Source organism: Scaptodrosophila lebanonensis, unplaced genomic scaffold, assembly GCF_003285725.1.
Source record: "Scaptodrosophila lebanonensis strain 11010-0011.00,11010-0021.00 unplaced genomic scaffold, SlebRS2 tig00000168-arrow-arrow-pilon, whole genome shotgun sequence".
In the NCBI taxonomy this organism is placed as follows: Eukaryota; Metazoa; Arthropoda; class Insecta; order Diptera; family Drosophilidae; genus Scaptodrosophila; species Scaptodrosophila lebanonensis.
In genome coordinates this window covers 680,723-702,488 of record NW_022060601.1, presented here as the reverse complement: position 1 = coordinate 702,488, position 21,766 = coordinate 680,723, and the positions used below count along the sequence as shown (strand labels likewise).

The 21,766-nt window shown below is 36.6% G+C and overlaps 2 protein-coding genes across 5 annotated transcripts in view; one reads left to right on the top strand and one right to left on the bottom strand.

The window, feature by feature from the left end:
• LOC115629895 (serine/threonine-protein kinase minibrain) overlaps positions 1 to 21,766 on the top strand; it is a 51,652-nt gene that overhangs the window by 17,658 nt on the left and 12,228 nt on the right. For 2 of the 3 annotated variants that reach the window (XM_030526493.1, XM_030526494.1), the window contains exons 2-8: positions 2,746 to 4,124; positions 9,689 to 9,837; positions 9,908 to 10,042; positions 13,957 to 14,128; positions 14,185 to 14,352; positions 14,415 to 14,701; positions 14,770 to 15,535. In XM_030526493.1, the coding sequence (XP_030382353.1) occupies positions 4,067 to 4,124; positions 9,689 to 9,837; positions 9,908 to 10,042; positions 13,957 to 14,128; positions 14,185 to 14,352; positions 14,415 to 14,701; positions 14,770 to 15,535 (1,735 nt within the window). In that variant the 5' untranslated portion in view covers positions 2,746 to 4,066. Of the gene's footprint in view, positions 1 to 2,745; positions 4,125 to 9,688; positions 9,838 to 9,907; positions 10,043 to 13,956; positions 14,129 to 14,184; positions 14,353 to 14,414; positions 14,702 to 14,769; positions 15,536 to 17,642; positions 19,021 to 21,766 lie in introns of those variants that run through there. The other variant, XM_030526495.1, reaches the window with a different exon arrangement.
• On the bottom strand, positions 10,521 to 17,701 carry LOC115629897. Of its 2 annotated transcripts, none has more exons than XM_030526498.1 (3): positions 17,604 to 17,701; positions 11,722 to 11,937; positions 10,521 to 11,652 (listed from the first exon to the last, which is right to left on the bottom strand). In XM_030526498.1, the coding sequence occupies exons 2-3, from the start codon at positions 11,735 to 11,737 to the stop codon at positions 10,784 to 10,786; spliced, it is 885 nt and encodes a 294-aa protein (XP_030382358.1). In that variant the 5' UTR covers positions 11,738 to 11,937; positions 17,604 to 17,701; the 3' UTR covers positions 10,521 to 10,783. The 2 variants fall into 2 exon arrangements, with proteins under 2 accessions (XP_030382358.1, XP_030382357.1); XM_030526497.1 differs by lacking the exon at positions 17,604 to 17,701 and adding an exon at positions 12,016 to 12,032.

The following is a 21,766-nucleotide window of genomic DNA, read 5'->3' as shown; positions in this document are numbered from 1 at the left end:
AGTGGGAGGGGGGGGGGGGGGGTGGTGGTTTCAGAATAAAAAAATAAACTTGACCTGCCTAGGACTTAAGGGAACCTCGATACCAAGTTTGGTTATTCTAGCTCTTGTACTTCCTGAGATCCTTGCGCTCATACAGACAGACGGGCGGACGAACAGGCGTGGGAAAAAAATCGGTAATTTTTGACTGCTTCGTGGCTCTTGAAGCTTCATAGTAGCATTCCTTATATGGTTTATTTTCTTTTGACGCCATTGTAGGAACTGCAATTTGTATAATTCACTTTTAACCATTTAATTTCATTCAATGATTAAAACATTTCACTTATCACAAAAGTTTTAGTCTTACTATGTATGTATGTGCGCATCTGAAGAAGTAAAGCTTTTGTATGTACATACAAATGTACGTATGTATATGTTTGCGTAGGCATTAGCTGTAGCTGTTGATGTCGAAGCCCATAAATTGTGAACTGTGCAAAAAGTGCTGCTGCGTCTAAAAATATACATATATGTACATACATCATTTTACAATTAATACGCAAGGGTATTTATATACATAAACGCACATGCACATTTGGAGAAAGAATACATCTACAACCAAAAAGCCGAATTACAAGCGTGATCGTACTGTTTTGAAATGAAAGGGGGAATCCCTGCAATAACAAGTGTAGAAGCTTAAGTCGGGTGTCCCGACTTCGAAGAACTCTGTAAATATGTTTAGAATAATTACATAAATTAAAAAAATTAGGAAAATTAAAACAAAAAAATGTTCGATTCTACCTCTCGTATTCGAACTCACGTAAAGGGTGTATAATTGCACATTTACATAGCAATTGCGTCCATGTGAGTGTATGCATGTCTATGCTTGTCTATTCGTGTCTATAAGAGCTAGAGACACCAAATTTTGCACATAGATGCCGTATGTGTGTACGCTATACGAATTTCTTTTATTATACCCTGCATCCAAAGGGTGAGAGGGTATACTAAGTAGTTTTGTGCGAAGGTATGTATGTAACAGAGAGAAGAAGGCGTGGCAGACCCCACAAAGTACATATATTATTGATCAGGATGACAAACCGAGTCGATATAGCCATGTCCGCCTGCCCGTCCACACGTCTGTATGTATGAACGCAAGGGTTTCAGAAAGTATAAGACCAAGAATAACCAAACTTGGTATCCAGATCCTCCTAAGTCCGAGAAAGCACGAGTTAAAGTTTTTTTTGCGATGCACCCCCACTCCCCTCCAAATCGTGTTTTTTTTTTCATAACTCCCGTAATTCTTGGAATTATAAAATTTGATTACTACATCCAGTTAGTGATTACGTGTCCATATGCTAAGTTTCATCAGGATTGGTAAATTCTGAAGAATTTTTCGTTCGAATATTTATCTATATCTCGGACTTTCCGAATTCCATTCCTCCGCCTCTCCACCGCAATAAGTGATTTTCCATGGTTCAAATATGTACTAGAGCTGGGAAAATATCGATATCAACATATATTGATGTTTGGGCAATATCGAAAACATCGATGTTTTAGTTGACAACATCGATAATCGGATATTTTGTATAGCCTGTACCCAAAGGGTAAAAGGCTATACTAGTTTTGTGCGATTGTATGTAACACACAGAAGAAGGCGTGACAGACCCCACAAAGTATATATATATTTTTGATCAGGATGACAAGCCGAGGCGATATAGCCATGTCCGTCCGTCCGTCTATATGAGCGCAAGGATCTCAGAAGGTACAAGAGCTAGAATAATCACAACTCGGTATCCAGATTCCCATAAGCCCTAGGCAGGTCAAGTTTATTTTTTTATTCTGATACACCCCCCCCCCCACTCCCCAGCAATTCGTGGTTTTTTTTTTCATAACTCCCGTAGTTCTTGGAATTTCGAACTAATAATAACTAACTAGGTAGCTACATCCCGTTAGTGCTTATTTGTCCGTGTGCCAAGTTTCATCATGATAGGTCAATTCTGAAGAAAGTTATAGCCATAAGTAAAATCGCTGCTCATGCGCTGCCCATGCTCTGCTTGTACCGCTGCCGGCAGCGCTGCCGATGTAACTATAAGACCTAGGTCAATTTCGTGACTACGCAGAAATGTGTACTTTTTCCACATTTATTTATTTCCATATTTATTTATTTTATTTAATTAATTCCTATGTAAATGTGCAATTATACACCCTTTACGTGAGTTCGAATACCAAGGGAGGTAAAATCGATCGAACGAATTTTTAAACGTTTTTTAATTTCTATAAATATTGTACACATTGTATGTACAGAGTATTTCAATGTCAGGACACCCGAGTTTAGCTTCTCTACTTGTTAAAAATGTTTTTTTTTCGGAAATGGGTACTGGGTATTTAAGAGTTGGGCCCGCTCGACTCTAGCATTTCTTTCTTTCGATTTTTTTTTATTTATAATTTTTTTTTTTTATTTGGTCCAACGTGCATAAGTGGATACATTGACTTTATCCAATTAAGTTAATTTTTTGTTATTAAAATTATGTTTTTAAAAAGCAGTTACCATTTTTTTTTATTAAAGTAATTATAATAAATAAAACAAAAAAATAATTACAAGGATTGATGCATTTTTATAGAAGTCATAGGCATAATAGACGAAAAGTGATAAACATGTATCCACAAGTGCTCGCCACTGTACATAAATTATTTCATTTGAATTTTTAATCTGAAATTTCTCAAAAAATTATTTTTACTACATAATTGATCCCTTATTTTATTTTGTTTCAGCACACTATGTAAAACAGCGACATCAACGGAGCCAATTAGATTCAGTGCAAGTTCGCTGCCAACATTAAACAACAATCAGGCAGCAAACAGCTGCAGTTGTCCATTAGATGGCAGAATTGCCGATACGCAGCAAATCAAAAAACAAAAAACTGCTTCTAAACAAAGCTCCGTGCCACCAGTTTTGCGACCGCTACATAACATCAACGACTTGCGGCAGTATCGACATCAGCGAGGAAATTATTTATGAAATTTACAAAATTGCTCATTCAATATAACAGCAATAATAATAACCACATAGTACGTTTAATTGCATTTCTTGCTGAAAGCTAGCGAGCAATATTTAAACAAGAAACAATCAGTACGCATTTTTATTGTACCGTGCACCATTTTCTGCCGTTGTCATTTCCGGAAATGTGCGGAATAAATGTTTTTACGCAAAATGTGCAAAATACTTCGCATTAAAAAAAACAATATTAATCTAACAAAAGCATCAACAATAACTTAAAACTGCTCTGGTGGCAAATCGTTGCAGCAAAAATTTGTATCCTTTCACCCGGAGTGAAGGGTGTGTGTGAGTTTGTGGTTGCTACACCACCAACTTAACACACACGTACGCACACTTGATAGAGATCTTGTGGTGTGTGTGTGTGAGCGCTAATAACTTTCTATCGTATAAAAGAAGTACGGATAGGTATAGTAAATGTAAATTAACAATATAAATTTAAAAAATAAATAATTTACATTTAATATCAAAACAACGCACCAAAATTCAATCTGTCTCCTGGCAATTTCACGTACATAACGCAATGCAAGTTTTACAAAAGACTTTTAACGTGTGTTCATATTTTAAAAAAAATAGTAAAACGAAGAATACTAAAAAACTGAACACTAGAATCAGTAAACAAGAAATTCAACGTATACATACAATTACCGCAAGAATAGGTAAACAAAGTTATTAGGAACCATTAATACATATTAAATTGATATATACGTGTGTATATAAATAATACAAACATATGTATATATTACATATACATACATCGGTATAAAAAACGAACAAGTTTTGTTAAGCCCAGTTAAAATAAAACAAAACATAAAGCAACGATAAGCAAAACCGTGCAATAGCAGTAACAACAATAATAAAGGAAACGGAGCAATAATCCTACTCATAAACAATAATATTAATTAATAACTATTTGAAATCAACCAACGTCAAACTGCATTGTTTTTTTTTACAACGTACCCAGATTTTATGATCAAATAACGCAATATCTATAAATTTAACAATATAAAGAATTACATATTACCAAAAGCCAGCCACATGTATAGATTAGAGGATACAAACAGTGGCGGCGTTATGGATAAGAACAAACAGAAATGTAAGTATAAGTTATAAAATGGTATACTGTTTAGTGCGAATTTATGTTACACACCGAAAGAGCCGTTCCAAACCTCCAAAATCAATTACATGTACATTTTTGTTCAGTAGGCAAGACGAGTCCGACCGTTTGTAAGATCGCAAGGAGGAAAGTACCTCAGCTTTGAATTTTGTATCCAGACTCTCTTTGCTTATGTGTCTAATGTTAAGATTCATTCGGCGCATTCACCATGGAAAATTTATAACTGATAAATTGTTTATCCGTCCGTCTGTCCGTATGAACACCTGGATCTCAGAGACTATAAGAGGAACAGACACCAAATTTTGCACAAAGATGCCTTATGTGTGTACGCTATGCAAGTTTGTTTTATTTTTTTGATTATAACCGATATAACCTAGGGACACCAAATTTTAGTCCAAGATGTCTTATGTGAATACACAGAAATTGTTTATTTTGGAATTTTCCTCTGTCCCCCTCTCCACCGCAATTAGTGATCTTTCAAATTTAACAAATTTCATTACGATAGACCGATTTAACAGGAAGTTATAGCCAAGCGCTGCCCGCAGCTGTTCTTGATGCTGGTGTTTTGGTTGACTGCAAACATGTTCACACTGACACGAATAGACGCGCATAGACATTCATACACTCACATAGACGCAATTGTTATGTAAATGTGCAATTACACACCCTTTACGTAAGTTCGAATACCGAGAGAGGTAAAATGGATCAAATTTTTATACCCTGTACCCGTAGGCTAAAAAAAGAGTATATTAGGTTTGTGCAAAGTATGTAACATGCAGAAGGAAGCATCTCCGACCCCATAAAATATATATATTCTGAATCAGCATAACGAGAGAAATCGATCTAGGCATGTCCGTTCGTCTGTCCGTCCGTCTGTCTGGATGAACGCAAGGATCTCAGAAACTATAAAAGCTGGAATAACTGAAGTTGGTATCCAGATTCTCCAAGGTCAGAGAAAGGACGAGTTTATTTTATTTTTTTTTAATTTCTGTAATTATTGTAAACATAGTTACAGAGTATTTCATAGTCGGGACACCCGACTTTAGCTTTTTCACTTGTTTTTATAGCCTGTACCCAAAGGGTGAAAGGCTATACTAGTTTTGTGCGCATGTATGTAACACACAGAAGGAGGCGTGGCAGACCCCACAAAGTATATATATTCTTGATCAGGATGAGAAGCCGAGTCGATATAGCCTTGTCCGTCCGTCCGTCTGTCCGTCTGTCTGTCCGTATGAACGCAAGGATCTCAGAAAGTATAAGAGCTAGAATAACCAAACTTGGTTTCCATATTTTCCTAAGACCGAGAAAGTACGAGTTTGAGTTTTTTTTCGATGCACCCCCCCATTCCCCCGCAATTCCTGTTTTTTCTTATAACTTCCGTAATTCTCGGAATTTTGAAATCAATTTTGGTAGGTACATCCAGTTAGTACTAATGTGTCCGTATGCCAAATTTCATCATGATAGGTCAATTCTGAAGAAAGTTATAGCCATAAGTAAAATCGCTGCTCATGCGCTGCCTCTGTCGGCAGCGCTGCCCGCAGCTGTTGTTGTTGCTGCTTTGGTTCAACTTTGTGCTGCATACATACACGCATATAAACACGCATAGGTACGTGATGTAAATGTATGCTGTTAAAACTGAACATAAACATGTATTCTAATTTAATTTAATTAATTAATTCATTAATTTTTTTTAATAATTTAATTTTTTTTTAATTTTTTTTTTTTTTAATTTTTCTTTTTTGTGGAGAGTACAGGCTATTTTACTGTCGGGCTTGCTCGACTGTAGCGTTCTATCTTGTTTTTATATTTGGACTTTCACCTTTCTTCCCCCTCTCCCTCGCAATTAGTAATTTTCCATAATTCCCGTGTTTCTTGGAATTTTTGAAATCTTGAATTCGGAAAATACCCCCAGTTAGTGATTATGAGTCTGTATGCTAAGTTTCATCATGATAGGCCGATTTAACAGGAAGTTATAGCCATATATGTATGTTTGACCAAGCAGTGCCTGCAGCTGTTGTTGTTGTTACTGCTTTGCCCAGGCACACGAGGCATACACAGACACACCCATATACGCATAATTATTCTACACATATGTACAGAGCATTTCAAAGTCGGGACACCCGACTTGTTACTATTATTTTTTTATAGGTAATAATTCGTATTCAGCCGACCTGCTATAAAGCATATTGGAAACTTTCCAAAGGAGCTAAAAGCCACCCATATCATGAGTGAGCCTCCACCATGGTTGCATGTTTCAAATCTGTCGGGGATCGCTTGGGTCGCGCCAATACTATCTTGGCCATTAAAAATTTTTAATTACTGAAGTTGACCATTTTAAATTCCCTGTCCCAAAAATTGTATTTTTCGTAAAATGCAAGGCGGACCATTTTATATCGGTGCAATAGGTTTGGTTTATGCACCTTGGAGTCATATTTGAGACCCATTTCCTTTCTGCAAATTTGTTGCAACAGAAGCCCAGTTAATTCTTTAATTCTGCCCTGACTTGGGTGCAGCTCATTCATTTGGTGGTTACCAAAGCTCGAATATGCGTTTTAGTTCGGTCACCAACTATAGGACCCCCACTCCTTTCCGGTGGTTTTGAGCTTATTGTTTCGGAAATCTTAAAAAGTTTGAGACGGTATTCCGATGTTTGATTAGTGCTTTAACAATAACACCGACTTTAATGTTACAACCATATGTAGTTATGATTTTTATTTCATTTTCTGTGTTTAACTCGTTTCCGCGGGACATTTTAGGATATTATTAAATTTAAGTTCACCAAAACACAACGATACGGCTTTTAATAAATAAATCTGCTTGACAATTCGATTTTTTTTTCTGGAGATAATATATGTGTTTCACACTTAAAATGTAAATGGATAAATTGCACAAATATCAATTTTCTATGAAACTCGTGACTTAGTATTCTTCTTAATTGTAACTAGAGATTAAGAGCTGATAAAAAACAAGTAGAGAAGCTAAAGTCGGGTATCCCGACTTTGAAATACTCTGTACATATGTGTAGAATAATTATGCGTGTATGTGTATAATTGTGCGTGGCTGTGTATGTCTCGTGTGCCTGAGCACAGCAGTAACAACAACAACAGCTGCGGGCACTACTTGGTCTTATGTACATATATGGCTATAATTTCCTGTTAAATCGGCCTATCATGATGAAACTTGGCATTTGGACTTGTAATAACTAAATTTGCTAAGTTTGAGTTCGAAAATTTGCGCGAGCTGAAAAATGTAACAGGGAGAAGAAGGTGTGGCAGACTCCACAAAGTATATATATTCTTGATCAGCATGACAAGACGAGTCGATCTAGTCCTGTCTGTCTGTCCTGGATCTCAGAGACTATAAAAGCCAGGCAATAATAATTAAAGCTAAGGCAAATTGTGAAACTCTTCAATGTAATTGTAATATTAAATGTCAATTTAAACTAAATTAAACCTGTAATTAAATTATCAATTAACTGAATGAAATCGAAATGAATATGTAATGACTAGCGTAATAACTAGAAAGTAATCTCGTACTTGTAACGCTAGGATAAGTTAATAAATAAATAAATAAATCAAATTTTAGTCCCAGATGCCTTTATTTTCACTTCCCCCTCTCCACCGCAATTAGTGATCTTTAAAATTTAGCAAATACCCCCAGTTAGTGATTATGTGTTCGAATGCCAAGTTTCATTATGATAGACCTATTTAACAGGAAGTTATAGCCATAAATATAATTGCTGGTGCTGGTGTTTTGGTTGATTGCAAACATGTTCACACAGACACGAATAGACGCGCATAGACATTCATACACTCACATAGACGCATTGCTATGTAAATGTGCAATTATACACCCTTTACGTGAGTTTGAACACCGTGAGAGGTAAAAACGATTTTTTTTAATTTCCTTAATTTTTTAAATTTCTATAATTATTTTAAACATATGTACAGAGTATTTCGGAGTCGGGACACCCGACTTTAGCTTCCCTACTTGTTTTAACAACGAGTTGGCATTGCTAAAATCCATGAATAATGCTTTGAACTGCTTCAAAACGCACCTTACTCTCCAGACCTAGCCTAAAATACGTCTATTTAATCCTTATACTCAGAGTTGCGCTTCAATAAAAATTTTTATCAAATGAAGATGCTGTTACCAAAGTAAACACGCATTATGAGGAGCATAACGGCGAATACTTTATTAAGAAGTTGAAAATGTGGGAGCCTCGCTGATATTTTTATATAATAAATATATATAATTAAAACAATATATTTTGAAATTGTATTATTGTCAAGGTATAAACAATTCGGAGTGTGTGTCTTTTACGAGCTCTTATTCAACTGCAACAGATTCAAGCACTACAAATGCACTCATTGTTGAGAAGCTGCATTATAAATAAAACTGCTATGATTGGGGACCGTCGTCGTCCCAGCTAAATACCTGCCACAGTTTGTGTTCTATTTTAACGCAACGCAGATCGCGCGAGTAGTTGGCGCGATTAGTTAATGTATTTACGAGTGTGTGACGCACATATGTAAAGTACATATTAATATGAAATATTTAAAATGATTTAGCCAGTGAAGAACAACAAAAAAAGAAGAAGGAAGTTAAACTAAAATTGACAGTTCTTCATGAACATTAGTTTTTCTGCATCTCAAATATGTTATGCGCTTATGTATGTACATGTATGTATATAAATTAGTCTGCTAATGTTTGACCGAAGTTATTGATATTTTAAGAAATAATAAAATACAGTGACTCATTTTTTTATACAGTGACACAGTGCATACTTTTTTTTTATCAAAACATTATATATTTGTAAAACCGATAGGTAGAGTTTAGAAACGGAAATGCAGTTTAACAATAATGAAACGCAAGTCAATCCTCAATTTGATGGCCTGTGGCATATGTGTATGTACTATGGCAAATGAAGATTTAAAAGTCAAAAACTAGCTTCGTCTGTGGCTTCTTGTTCCAAGTCAATAAAAGCATCTCACAAAGGAAGAAACTATGTACATGTTGCATATTAATATGTAACGTACATATAGTACTTTTTTTGGCAGCCACGAATTTAGTTTATTGGTAACTAAATAAACGGCAACAACAATGGCATTAATACTCAAGTCAAGACGACTTCTTCAGCTGAGACAGCCGACAGTTAGTAATTAAAAGTCCGTACGCCAAATTTCATTATGATCATTATATAACAGGGCGAAGGAGGCGTGGAAGACCCCACAAAGTATATATATTATTGATCAGTATGAGACGACGAGTAGATATAACCATGTCCGTCTGTCCGTCCATCTGTATGATCGCAAGGATCTCAGAAAGTACAAAACCTAGAATTACCAAACATGGTATCCAGGTTTCCCTAAGCCCTAGGCAGATTAAGTTTGTTTATTTTGTTTTGATATCTTTTACTTAATTGATTAAATTAAAAATAAAGTATTTGTGCTTGCTGTACTTTTTATGTGTTTTCAATCACTTGACAATTTAATTTATCTTTTTACACCCAACCACTTTTGCTTCTTCCGTGTTCGTTACAGTATCCGCTGCGTATGGGTCCAGTGCAGGCGCCGTTGCCGTTGATTCATCGCAGGCTAGTGGAGGTGGCCGACAACGCCATGCTCCACTTTATGGACGCTTTGTGGTGGAGGAGGATCTGCCTGCTACGCATCGTGATGTCATGCACCATGTGAGTTCATCGAAAATTACAACAATTATTGTCTTCTTGATTATTTCTTCTGTCTTATTATACCTCGCAGCACTCTAGTCCCTCGTCTTCATCGGAGGTACGTGCCATGCAGGCGCGTATTCCCACACACTTTCGGGATCCCGGCACCGCACCCTTGCGAAAGCTCAGTGTCGACCTGATAAAGACCTACAAGCACATTAATGAAGTAAGTTGCAACAACTAGTAAAATACCTTGGTTGGCAACAACATTTTGGCAGCTTCTCGTTTTTATTTATATGATAAATCGTTCTGACCGCCCCAGCCACAGCTACCTACTCAACCATTGTCGTTTTATTGTCACTTGACACATGGCTGCCAATCATATAAGCAAATACCTAAATAGATGGCCAAACGCAGGAAAGAAGAAACGAAATAAAGCGCGCGTTGTGTTTTACGCGCCAACCGTTGACAATAATGTCGACCGTCCTTGACCTCGTTTTCTGTTCGGTTACAGTTACCCTTGTCTCGTCCCCTGAATTTGAGTTTGACGTCCACAAAATGCTGCATGTGCCAGTGACACGCAATTTGAATCCTGTTTAAGTAATCTAAAAATACGAGTATTTCTCTCGCCTTCTTGTATTTTTGATTTGATATCTAAATCAACGAATACAAATGTTTTAACACCCACAACTAAGAACTTCATATTATTGGTCGAATTGTTTTTAATTATTAAAGTTGTACTAAAATTTGGAATGCACGGTTACATCATGGCAATTTGAGAGTGGCCTTATAGAAGCAGTTGGGTGAACTTTTCATTTTGAATATATGCAGCAGCGTCAATATATTAATGAGTAAGGGTTTGATTTTAGTGTCTTGCGTTACAGCTAAAACCCTTAACAAAAGGTTAAATAGAATATGAACGAAATAAAGAACCATCAAATTAATTTTGAAGAATGAACTTGTCGACTTAGTTGGAATCCTGCCAATATATCCAACCAAACCAACTTAGAGTCGACTTTGGATATTCGTCGAATAGGGCTCGAAACGCGTTACGAATGCGTCTTTTCGGCATACCCATTCGGTGCATCCACAGCGCCATAGCTAAAAATATGATTCCCAGAACTGTAATTAGAAAAGTGCGTGGTTTCATTAGTTCCTTTGCTATCCACAGAACATAGGCGTGCATTAAATATATATTGCAGTTGGCTTGAGTCTTTAATATCCCATGCGACAACAGCGGGTGCCCCTGAACTCTATTAATGTTGCTGAAATTTTTGTCTGTATTCGAAAATTCAACATGCCTTGCGACTTGAATCAATTTGCGTAAGTTGGCCTCTTGGGCTGCAGTGAATATCTCCATTCGCTCGTTGAGAGCACTTTCAACTACTGCGCTGATTCGATGTTCCAGCCCCCGTATGGAGATATAACTTTTTGAGCGACGGTGACGACTATCTAGCTGGGGCAGCCCTGTGTGTCGGCTGGAGGGTGTGCAGCTTATACTTCGTTGTTTTTTGGCAGGGGTCTTTAACTGTGGAATTTCTTCCAGAGGTGATTTTTTTAACCGGACCATTTCTTGTTGCTTTTTGGCTGCGTTATCGTTTGTTTTACTACTTTTTCCTCTCCCTTTGCGCGGCTTTACACTAACAACTTTTTGTGAAACTGATTCATTATTTCTTTTTTGTTGATTGATGCGTAAATCCAACTCGCATTCCTCTTTGTCTCCTTGCTGTTGTTGCATGTAGTTATTAAAGTCAAACACATCAGGACGGGATCCTCGTACGTAGAACAGGCGACCGCGGTTTCCGCATAAACTACTAGCGTCCTCGTTAGCTTCATCTGTGTCGACAAAAATACGAAGCTCAATGATTATATGTTTATGCTACATATATATTGGAAATTTCTTACTTCGCTGTTGTTCCATCGCTTTCAATGACTTGATTCGGTGCTGACTTTTGCCGTTTTGCTTATCTCTTTGCTTAGCTGACAGATTATTTTGTGTTTCCTGGACACGTTCTTCTTATATCGTTCAGCTCGCAGATAATTCTCGATAATTTCTTAAAACTTCCTTCGCACTCTTTAGTTAGCCACCATAACACAATGCAATGGTTCAATGAGTAGAAGCTATAAAGAAGAGCACTCTATGAATTATTTCCGACAAAGCATTGACTATATGGAACAACTTGTAAACTATTATTTTACTTATAAGAGACGTTTTCCAATATTTGTGTTTTTCTAAAAAACATATGTGTATACGACAAGTCTTAGTTGTAGAATGAAGTTGGAGCTACTAAAATATGAAGATGGAAATGTAAAGGACTTCTAGACGGAATGGAAACAGGCATATTGGAATATGTTGCTTTTTATACTCTGTATATGAAATGTACAAGAGTATATTAGCATGCGCAAGCTGAAAAATGTAACAGGCAGAAGGAGGCGTGGCAAACCCCACAAAGTATACATATATATTCTTGATCAGCATAACAAGACGAGTCAATCTAGTATTGTAGCCTGGATCTCAAAGACTATAAGAGCTAGAGGCACCAAATTTTGTACAAAGATGCCCTATGTCGTTTATTTTTTGATTCCCCCCTTCCACTTCCACCCTATGGGGGATTTTCCGATTTACCGTTCGTATAATCACCTATGTCTCGGCGACTACAAAACCAAGGGACATCAAATTTGATTCAAAGGTACTTTAGATGAATGCGGAAAACGTTGTATTTTGGAATTTCCTTCCCTGCCCCGAAATTACTGATTGTCTATAACGCCCGCAATTCTTGAAATTTTTTATTCAAATTTGACAAATACTTCCAGTTAGTGATTATGTGTCCAAGTTTCATAATGACAGGAAGTTATATGTATGTATATGTAATCTCTGCCTCAGCTCTGCGCGCAACTATTGTTGTTGCTGCCTTTGCAGACACATATAGACAAGCAAAGACCCACGTAGACACAATTCCTATGTCAATGTGCGGTTATACACGCTTTACATGTGTTACATGGAGATAAAAGCGATCAACAATTTATTTCTTTCTTTTTGTATAATTTTCGTAATTTTTGCATTTCTATAATTGTTCTACACATATGTACAGAGTATTTTATAGTCGGGACACCCGACATTAGCTTTTCTACTGTTTTTTTAATGCTATTTCAACAGCTCTAAAGACACAAAATCATCGCAACCTATGCTTATTACCATGTTAGCATAGCCTCTGGCTTTATCAGCGTCATGCAACGCGTTCTTGCCGCAAAGAGGCACACGCGCAGAGAAAAAAGTTTGGAACGCCATTAACAACCTTTGCAGATTAACTGTGACGTCGATGTTCGCTTCTCTATTATTGTTTCAGCCTTAGCTTTTGTTCGCCTTAAAACGTCATTGCCAACAACACCTTCAACCCCAATAACAACACAGACGATAAGGAACGAGTGGCAAATGACGACACCCATTTTCGTGCATTTTTATTCGCTCCCTACCTATATTTCTACAATGTGACGCCACGAATGCCAAGCTGTGCAGCCTTCTTTCAGGCGGCTCAGCAACATTCTCTCTTAGCTTTGTTGGTGAAACATATGTACGTTTCACCAACACTGAGGTTAAAGCGCTGCAAAGCAGCCGAGCTGCGTCTCCATAGGAAGTCTCACTCGCACGTGGTAGTCTCGCTCGCACCAACGTTCGCGCGCCTCGTTAGCAACAACGTTTTTTCGCCACCTTCCAGCTGCCTCCATATGAAATTTTTTCCACAGCCAACTAACAATGATATGGAGCGGAGTACGTTGTACTAGTGAAGCTGGGTTATGTTGAATGGGTTTATGTTGTTAATGTTGTTCGCTGTCGCCGGCATTCAATGTTTACATTTTTCTTTGATGAAGTGGAAATAAGGATAGGGTGGCAGCATTGACTACATGTGTAAGGGGTGGGTGGTGCTTGTATTGGCCGAATTCTTTGATCCGAATTAAAACAAGAAAATTGTGGGATAATAGTTACGAAAATAAATAATCTGTTCAAAAACAATTTTTGCAATCCAACTAAGTATATATTTGAACAAATTGTCTATATTTGATATAAGTTGAGGGCAATGGACTTGCCATAGGTCATCGATTGCGTTAGATGCGGAATAATCGATGTGGTTTCTTTTACAGGTTTACTATGCAAAAAAGAAACGTCGAGCCCAACAGACACAGGGCGATGAAGATTCGTCAAATAAGAAGGAACGCAAACTGTATAACGATGGCTATGATGATGATAATCACGATTATATTATAAAGAATGGCGAAAAGTTTTTGGATCGCTATGAAATTGATTCGTTAATCGGTATGTATACTGGAGGATAATATGTATGAAGGAATTCTGAATGTATATTTTCACAGGAAAAGGCAGCTTCGGCCAAGTGGTCAAGGCCTACGACCATGAAGAGCAATGCCATGTAGCGATCAAAATAATTAAAAATAAGAAACCGTTCCTAAATCAGGCACAAATTGAAGTGAAACTCCTGGAGATGATGAACCGTGCAGATGCTGAGAACAAGTACTATATCGGTAAGCATCCATAGCAATTCCATCATATTTTATACAATTATTGTACCAGACCACCTCTTTAGTCAAGCTCAAGCGTCATTTTATGTGGCGTAACCATCTATGTCTCGTGTTTGAGTTGCTATCGTACAACCTATACGATTTGTTGCGCAACACAAACTTCCGTGGCGTGTCGCTGAACCTCACTCGCAAGTTCGCACAGCAGCTGTGTACAGCGCTGCTCTTTTTAAGCACACCCGAACTGAATATTATACACTGTGATTTGAAACCCGAGAACATCTTGCTCTGTAATCCGAAACGTTCAGCTATTAAGATCGTAGACTTTGGTAGTTCGTGTCAACTGGGTCAGCGAGTAAGTATCTCAATTAAAATGTTTTTAGGCCTCGGCATTAAAAACTCAATCCCTTTCTTCTTTTTCAGATCTACCAGTACATACAGTCACGTTTCTACAGATCTCCAGAGGTGCTGTTGGGCATACAGTACGATCTGGCCATTGATATGTGGTCACTTGGCTGCATCCTTGTCGAAATGCACACAGGTGAGCCGCTTTTTTCTGGATGCAACGAAGTCGATCAGATGAATAAAATCGTCGAGGTGCTGGGAATGCCACCCAAGTATTTATTGGACCAGGCGCACAAGACGCGCAAGTTCTTCGATAAGATCGTCACGGACGGCACCTACGTCCTGAAGAAGAACCAAAATGGGCGGAAGTACAAGCCGCCGGGCTCTCGAAAGCTGCACGATATTCTTGGCGTAGAAACGGGCGGTCCAGGCGGTCGCCGGCTGGATGAGCCAGGTCACTCAGTGTCCGACTATTTAAAGTTTAAGGATCTTATATTGCGCATGCTAGACTTCGATCCCAAAACGCGTGTCACACCATACTATGCCTTGCAACATAACTTTTTTAAGCGTACCACGGAAGAATCCACCAACACAGGCGGTACAAGCGCCACGGCAAACGCGGGTGCTGGTGGCAGCGGTACAGGCGGAGCCGGTGGAGGTCCCAGCTCAGGCTCGGGTAGCAGCACAGGTGGTGCAGCTGGTTTATTGGCCAGCACGGCGGCTTCCTCCACGCCCAGCAGTGGCAGCGGTGCTATGGGCAGTGGTGTAGGCGTTGGAGCCTCAATGGCACAACAGTCACTACCGCTTGTGGTGAGCAGCGGTGCGGCAGTCGTCGATTCACATGGTAAGTGTCACTTGCATGCAAAACATGCTCCTTTTTGTCCATTTTGTATTATTCCAATTTGTGACATTCTTTCAGTTTTTGACAATTCCTTTATGTTTGTTTTCATTTCACATAGTTTCACAGTTTGTTGTATGTCGAGACAATTCTTATGGCATTCCAAAAGTTTTTCAACTTATTTCTAAATATAAGTAGCTTAAAAATGACCACCGAATCTTATTTTTGATCGATTTTTACCAATTTGTATACATGTCTCGTTTATTCGGCAAACGCCATTAATTAAATTTAATAAGCCCATGATCTCATAGGCTTAACAAAACAAGTAGAGAAGCTAAAGTCGGGTGTCCCGACTTTGAAATACTCTGTACATATGTGTAGAATAATTATGCGTGTATGTGTGTGTATGTCTCGTCTGCGGGTACTGCTTGGTCATACATACATATATGGCACGTATATAACTTGTTAAATCGGCATATCATGCTGAAACTTAGCATACAGACTCATAATAATAACTGGGGGTATTTTCCGAATTTCAATGAAAAATTCCAAGAAATACGGGAGTTATGGAAAATCACTAATTACGGGGGAGAGGAGGGAGGGAGGGAAACTCCAAAGTACACATTTTCTGCGTATACACATAAGGCATCTGGGACTAAACTTTGGTGCCCCTAGCTTTTTGCAAAATTTGGTGTCTCTAGCTCTTTTAGCCTCTGAGATCCAAGTGCTTATACGGATAGACAGACAAACAGACGTACAGACAGGGCTAGATCGACTCGTCTTGTCATGCTGATCAAGAAAATATATACTTTGTGGGGTCTACCACGCCTCGTTCTGTCTGTTACATTTTTCGGCTCGCGCAAACCTAATATACTCCTGAACATTTCATGTACAGAGTATAAAAATGCTATTGGTACATAGTATAGATGAACGAATATCTATTAAGTTTTGTCATTTCTCTTTTTGAATTATTTCGGTCATTATTTTATTTACATAAATAATTATCCTGCCGAGCATAAGCTGACCATTTTCCACAAGGTAATGAGAATGAATGTCAAACGGTCATTTACTATTCCTGGAAAATCACCTGCGAGGTCTAGTAAGATCGTCAAGTGAGGATTTTTGTTGTTGATGTAGGTTCGTGCGGAACATTTTCTAAATAAATAAATCATATGAAGAGGTGAGAAGATACATACATACATGTATATTGACAGAGGAAAGTTCTATATTTTTGTTACTCATATATTTTACTCATTCTATGTTCCGCTGGTGATCCCAGGGTGTGCAAAGTAATGGAAATATTTTTATGGAACACAAAAATTGGTAAAATGTTTCGGGAACACCCAAGTAGTCAAATTGGTGTACTACAGGAATAGTTGAAACAGTAAAGTTAAATGTAGTTGAATGACTTTTTCGGGGAGGAAGTGCGGTTATTGAGGATTTAAGCGTTAAACTTATGTGCTTTTAATGTTCCCTGCTCTTCTTCAAACATTTCCGATTGTATGTGCGACTTAAGCTTACCTGTTCAGTATCAGTCCTCTCTGTTTTTTGTAGTACTTTTTTCATTTTCCCTCATTCTTTTCTTAAGAGCGATCAACCTTTAAAAATATTAGCTTTTTAGGGGATGAATATTAAGAAAACATTGTATTATGGCTTTGGCGCTTGTGCATAAAATGGTCGATTTGTGTTTAAGTAAATATATTAACTAGGTAATTATGTTATATTGATCGTCGCAATTGCGATGAAAACAAAACTGCAAATAAATATTGTATCAAAACTAGTTTATTCTTTTACCCTTTACGTACGTGGTATAAAAACAATAATAATACCTAAATTACTAGACATTTGTATCTAATTGAGTTTATTAAATTCTAAGTATAGTCTGTTTATGTTTTCCTTTTTGTTTTGTAGTGCTTTCTTAATTGCAATTGTTAAACAAAAAATACAAAAAATAATTAAATTATTTATTATACCTCTAGATAATTAAGCGCAACTAATTTAACTAACTCTTACAAATATAATATGCTCTCTTTTTCTATTTTCTAAACATATATACAAACATAAATATACTCACACAAAACATTGAAAAAAACCAATCCTGCAAACCCTGCAGATGAACGCCGATGACCGCGCGAACATTTATCGGCTTCAACTTCCGCCTCTACTGCAACGACTAATTAGGCACACTCAGGACTACATCAACAAAAACATAAACAGCAGCAGCAGCAATCTTCAGTTAAACAAATGGCCACAGTAACAGTCATAACAGCAGCAACCGCACAAAAAATTACAACGCGCTCTTTTGAGACCCGGGAGACTGCTTTTTGTAACATACTTTTGAGAGCACCAAGTGTTTTGAAATACAGCCAACTTCGTCGTATATATACATTTATGAGAGTACAGTTTGTGTTTAATATGGCTTTTTGACAATTTAGGCTGTGGCAACAATTGCTAAGCAACAGTCTGTCATATGTAAATTGCCAGAGGCTTGCCGCATCTTTCTCCTAACGTGTGGTTTTTCTTTTACATAGAATATAAATAAACTGTACTCGCGCATTTTGTTGTCCACACTCTTAACTGATACATCATGCATTGCATCTTCAAAATATTTTTTCTCTAATTTGTAAATAAATACTACCTTTAAGCACCTACAATATAAGCTTATAGGGCAATAGCATAGTACGATTTAAAAAAAATGTTAAAAAGGAGGGAAACATGCAACAAAAAAACGAAAAAAGCCCTAACGACTTTCTTAATGACTGCCATTCATACATGTATGTATTTATTATATATAAGATACATTAAAACCTACAATTGCAAGGTACACAAAAATCAATAATATATATGTATGTACATATATACATATAATGTTTGTCATGAAAGTGTTTTTACATGTCTGGTCTCTCAAATTTATGTAAAGGACGCATATATTTTATTTGCTCAATCTTTTTATTCATAACTACATAGAGAAGTGTTGTAGACATTTGATTCAGAGAGGGCGGGGGCTAAATATTTCACGACGTATTTGGTAATAAAATAAACAATGAAATGAACACTTTCTTCACAGGCTAATTTAAGACTACCTTATGTTGTTTTTTTTTTTTGTTCCCCTCTTCATAGTAAAAATACCAAAATTCAAACATAACATTAAAGGAAAACATAAATTAAACGAGGCGTGCTTTACATATATATTATTAGGGGACAACGCTAGAAAATGGATTTATTTTCACTCTTGTGGAATCACTGTATATACATACATTCATACATATTCAAATAAAAACGCAGCATTGCCAATTGCAATATAATTTAATATACAAAAATGATCATACATACAAACAGAAAATGAAAAAACATCAATCGTAAGATAGGATGTATTCGTGTTCATGCAAACATAACAAAAACACGTAAGAAAAAAACGGGCGATTGAGATCGATCGAACATAAGCATCAATTTCAGTATTTTTCCAGCATATTGTGCTTCTACAACTTGTGCAGCCGATACAACGAATTAAGTTGAAATGTATTTCTTCGTTAAGTTTTGAACAATTCATGTGTATCTATTTTCGAAGAATCTCTATTCTATGAATATTAATAATAATAAATTAAATGTAATGATATTTTGTGTTTCCACAATTTTCTGGAGTTATAATGAAATGATAAGCAATAGTTGTAACTGTTTCCCGCTAGTGTATATGTATGTACATCCTATGTATAAATACACACACATACCTTTGCATACATTTCGCATTCAAGAGCAGTTTAATAATGTATACAAGCCCTAACAATTAACAATTACATTGAATAGCTTTTAATTATGTATAGGTGATGGCTGCACATACAAGTTTTTACATATTTTATTATCGTCAAGAAATCATATCAAAAATACTTATAGACACAAAAAGAGCGGGTACAGAGCCCGCTCGACCCTAGCATTCCAATCATGTTTTTATTTTCAAAGCTGTCTGTCTGCCTGCCCGTATGAACACCTAGCTTTAAGAGACTAAAACCTACAAACACCAAATTTTTTACGCAGATGCCTTATATGTGTGATTTTCCATAACTGCCGTAATTCTTGGAATTTGGCAAATACCTCTAGTTAGTGATTATGGGTCCGTATGTTACATCATGATAGGGCGTTTTTAATTAAAGCTATACCCATAAATGTAGTCTCTACTCAAGCTCTGCCCGAAGATGTTACCCACAATTCCGATGGAAATATTCAGACATACATCCTTCACGTGAATTCTAATCTCAATGAAAGTATAATCGATGCAAATTTTGTTTGTAATTTTAGATTTTTGTAAAAAAAATTTTATGTACAGTCATTACCAAGACATAAAGATAAGCTTTTGAATGTAGCGCAGTCGGAAAAAGCTCGCTGTACGAATTATCACAGCTTGTATATGGAAACGAAATGGTTCAATTGCAAGTTTGTACTTCTTTTTTTAGTATCGTTAAAGAGGAACATAATCGTTTTAAATTCCTTCGCTTTAAATTTTTCGTAAAAATTAAGACTCCGCAGAGGATGTGCCTTGGATATAAATAATTTCATATCGACAAACCTTTAAAAAAGAAAACATAGGACACAATAAAGTTTGTTCTGTAAAATATTGGACAGAAGACGATTTCGGAATGAGTCCAAAGGTTTCGATAAATGTATATTTGAAGAACAAGACAAGAGTTCCTAAATCTCGTTTCCTTGACTTATGACTAAAACCAATTCAAATGCTATGTAAAACACTGTCAAAACGTAAAAAAAAAACAGTAACCACATCTAACGTAGTGTATTCAGCTGACTATTTCATTCACCCCAGTTCTTCTATTTTTCACATGAAAGGTGTACAAGCCGTTTTAGCATTCAGTGTTACAAACAACGAACTCTCCATAAGAAGTCGCTGCAAAGAACCCTTTTATGTTAAAAGATTCAACATCAATTTATCTATTTTCATAGAACAAGTACACAAATAATGTTATATTTCCAGCTATTGGATCACCCGCCCTTTCTCAAAAATGTAGTTTTATCTTAATTGCAGTTTGATGAATAGATGACAGTGAGCTATACTATAAAGGGTGTTAGTGTACCCATTTTTTAATTCCTTGTATCGCGTTGCCGTTTTCATATAAACATGTACATTGACATAGACATTCCCTCATACGCGTATGTGCTATACGTATTAAACCGAAAAAGAGCACTACGGGGAATTGTATTAATTATTCATAATAAATACAAAGAAATGTTACATATATATAAACATATATATAGTATAAAGCATAAAAGAATGATAACACACAACTGAAGTGCAGACGGCACCATATCGCCGACTGTTAAATAACAAATGAACAGTCGTTGGCGTTGCTTATATACATATGTATGTATATGGTCAAAATAAAATTTACACGTTAATGATTTTCTTTGAAGTCTAGAAAACCTTTTTAATAATCATGTGGTTACTTCAAAGCAGTCGCTTCAAAAATCTATAAAATATTAACAGAATTAACCTTCAAAAAAAACCTATAAGAAATAAAGGAAAAATTAAATAGCTGATGTCAAAATAATAAGTACAGTTTTTTTGACAAAACGAATTGAATTGTTTTAGCTAGTTCAGTATTTTGTATATTTTTGGTACCTTTTGCATAATAAAAATAAGTTTGTGGCTTGGCTCGATCAAAAATGCATACCATGTTTAAGGTACAACTTTCCACAATTGGTCAGCACTTCGAAACGTTTTTGTACAACTTTGACGCTTTAACATATACTGTACTGAAGTGTTGTCAAAGAATCAGAGTTATTCGATGTACCATGGCCGGTATTCCATGCCTCTGGGGTGCTTAAAATGTCGTCCATTTAATTGAAAAAGCTTTTGACAATTAAGGAATATGATTTAGCTACATGTGTATGTGTACTGACGATGTCGCTTATCAGATGTTTGTTATGACTTCTTCGGTTGCACCTGGCATTGAGGAAGTAATTGTGATTTTTAGGCATTCTGCACAAACCGTGCGTTACCAAGTATGAGCAATTTCTAATCTTATCTTATACAAGTATATCTTCTACATTACAATGCCCTTTTACTTATTTATGCAAGCAATCAACAAATAGGAACAAACCTTTAACATAATTGTGATATAATCCTTGAACATCAGCATAAACATCAAAGTTCTTATTTTGACCAGCAAAAAAATGCACATCAGCACATATATTATTCAAATGTACCATTGAATCAAGGGGATTCCTCGC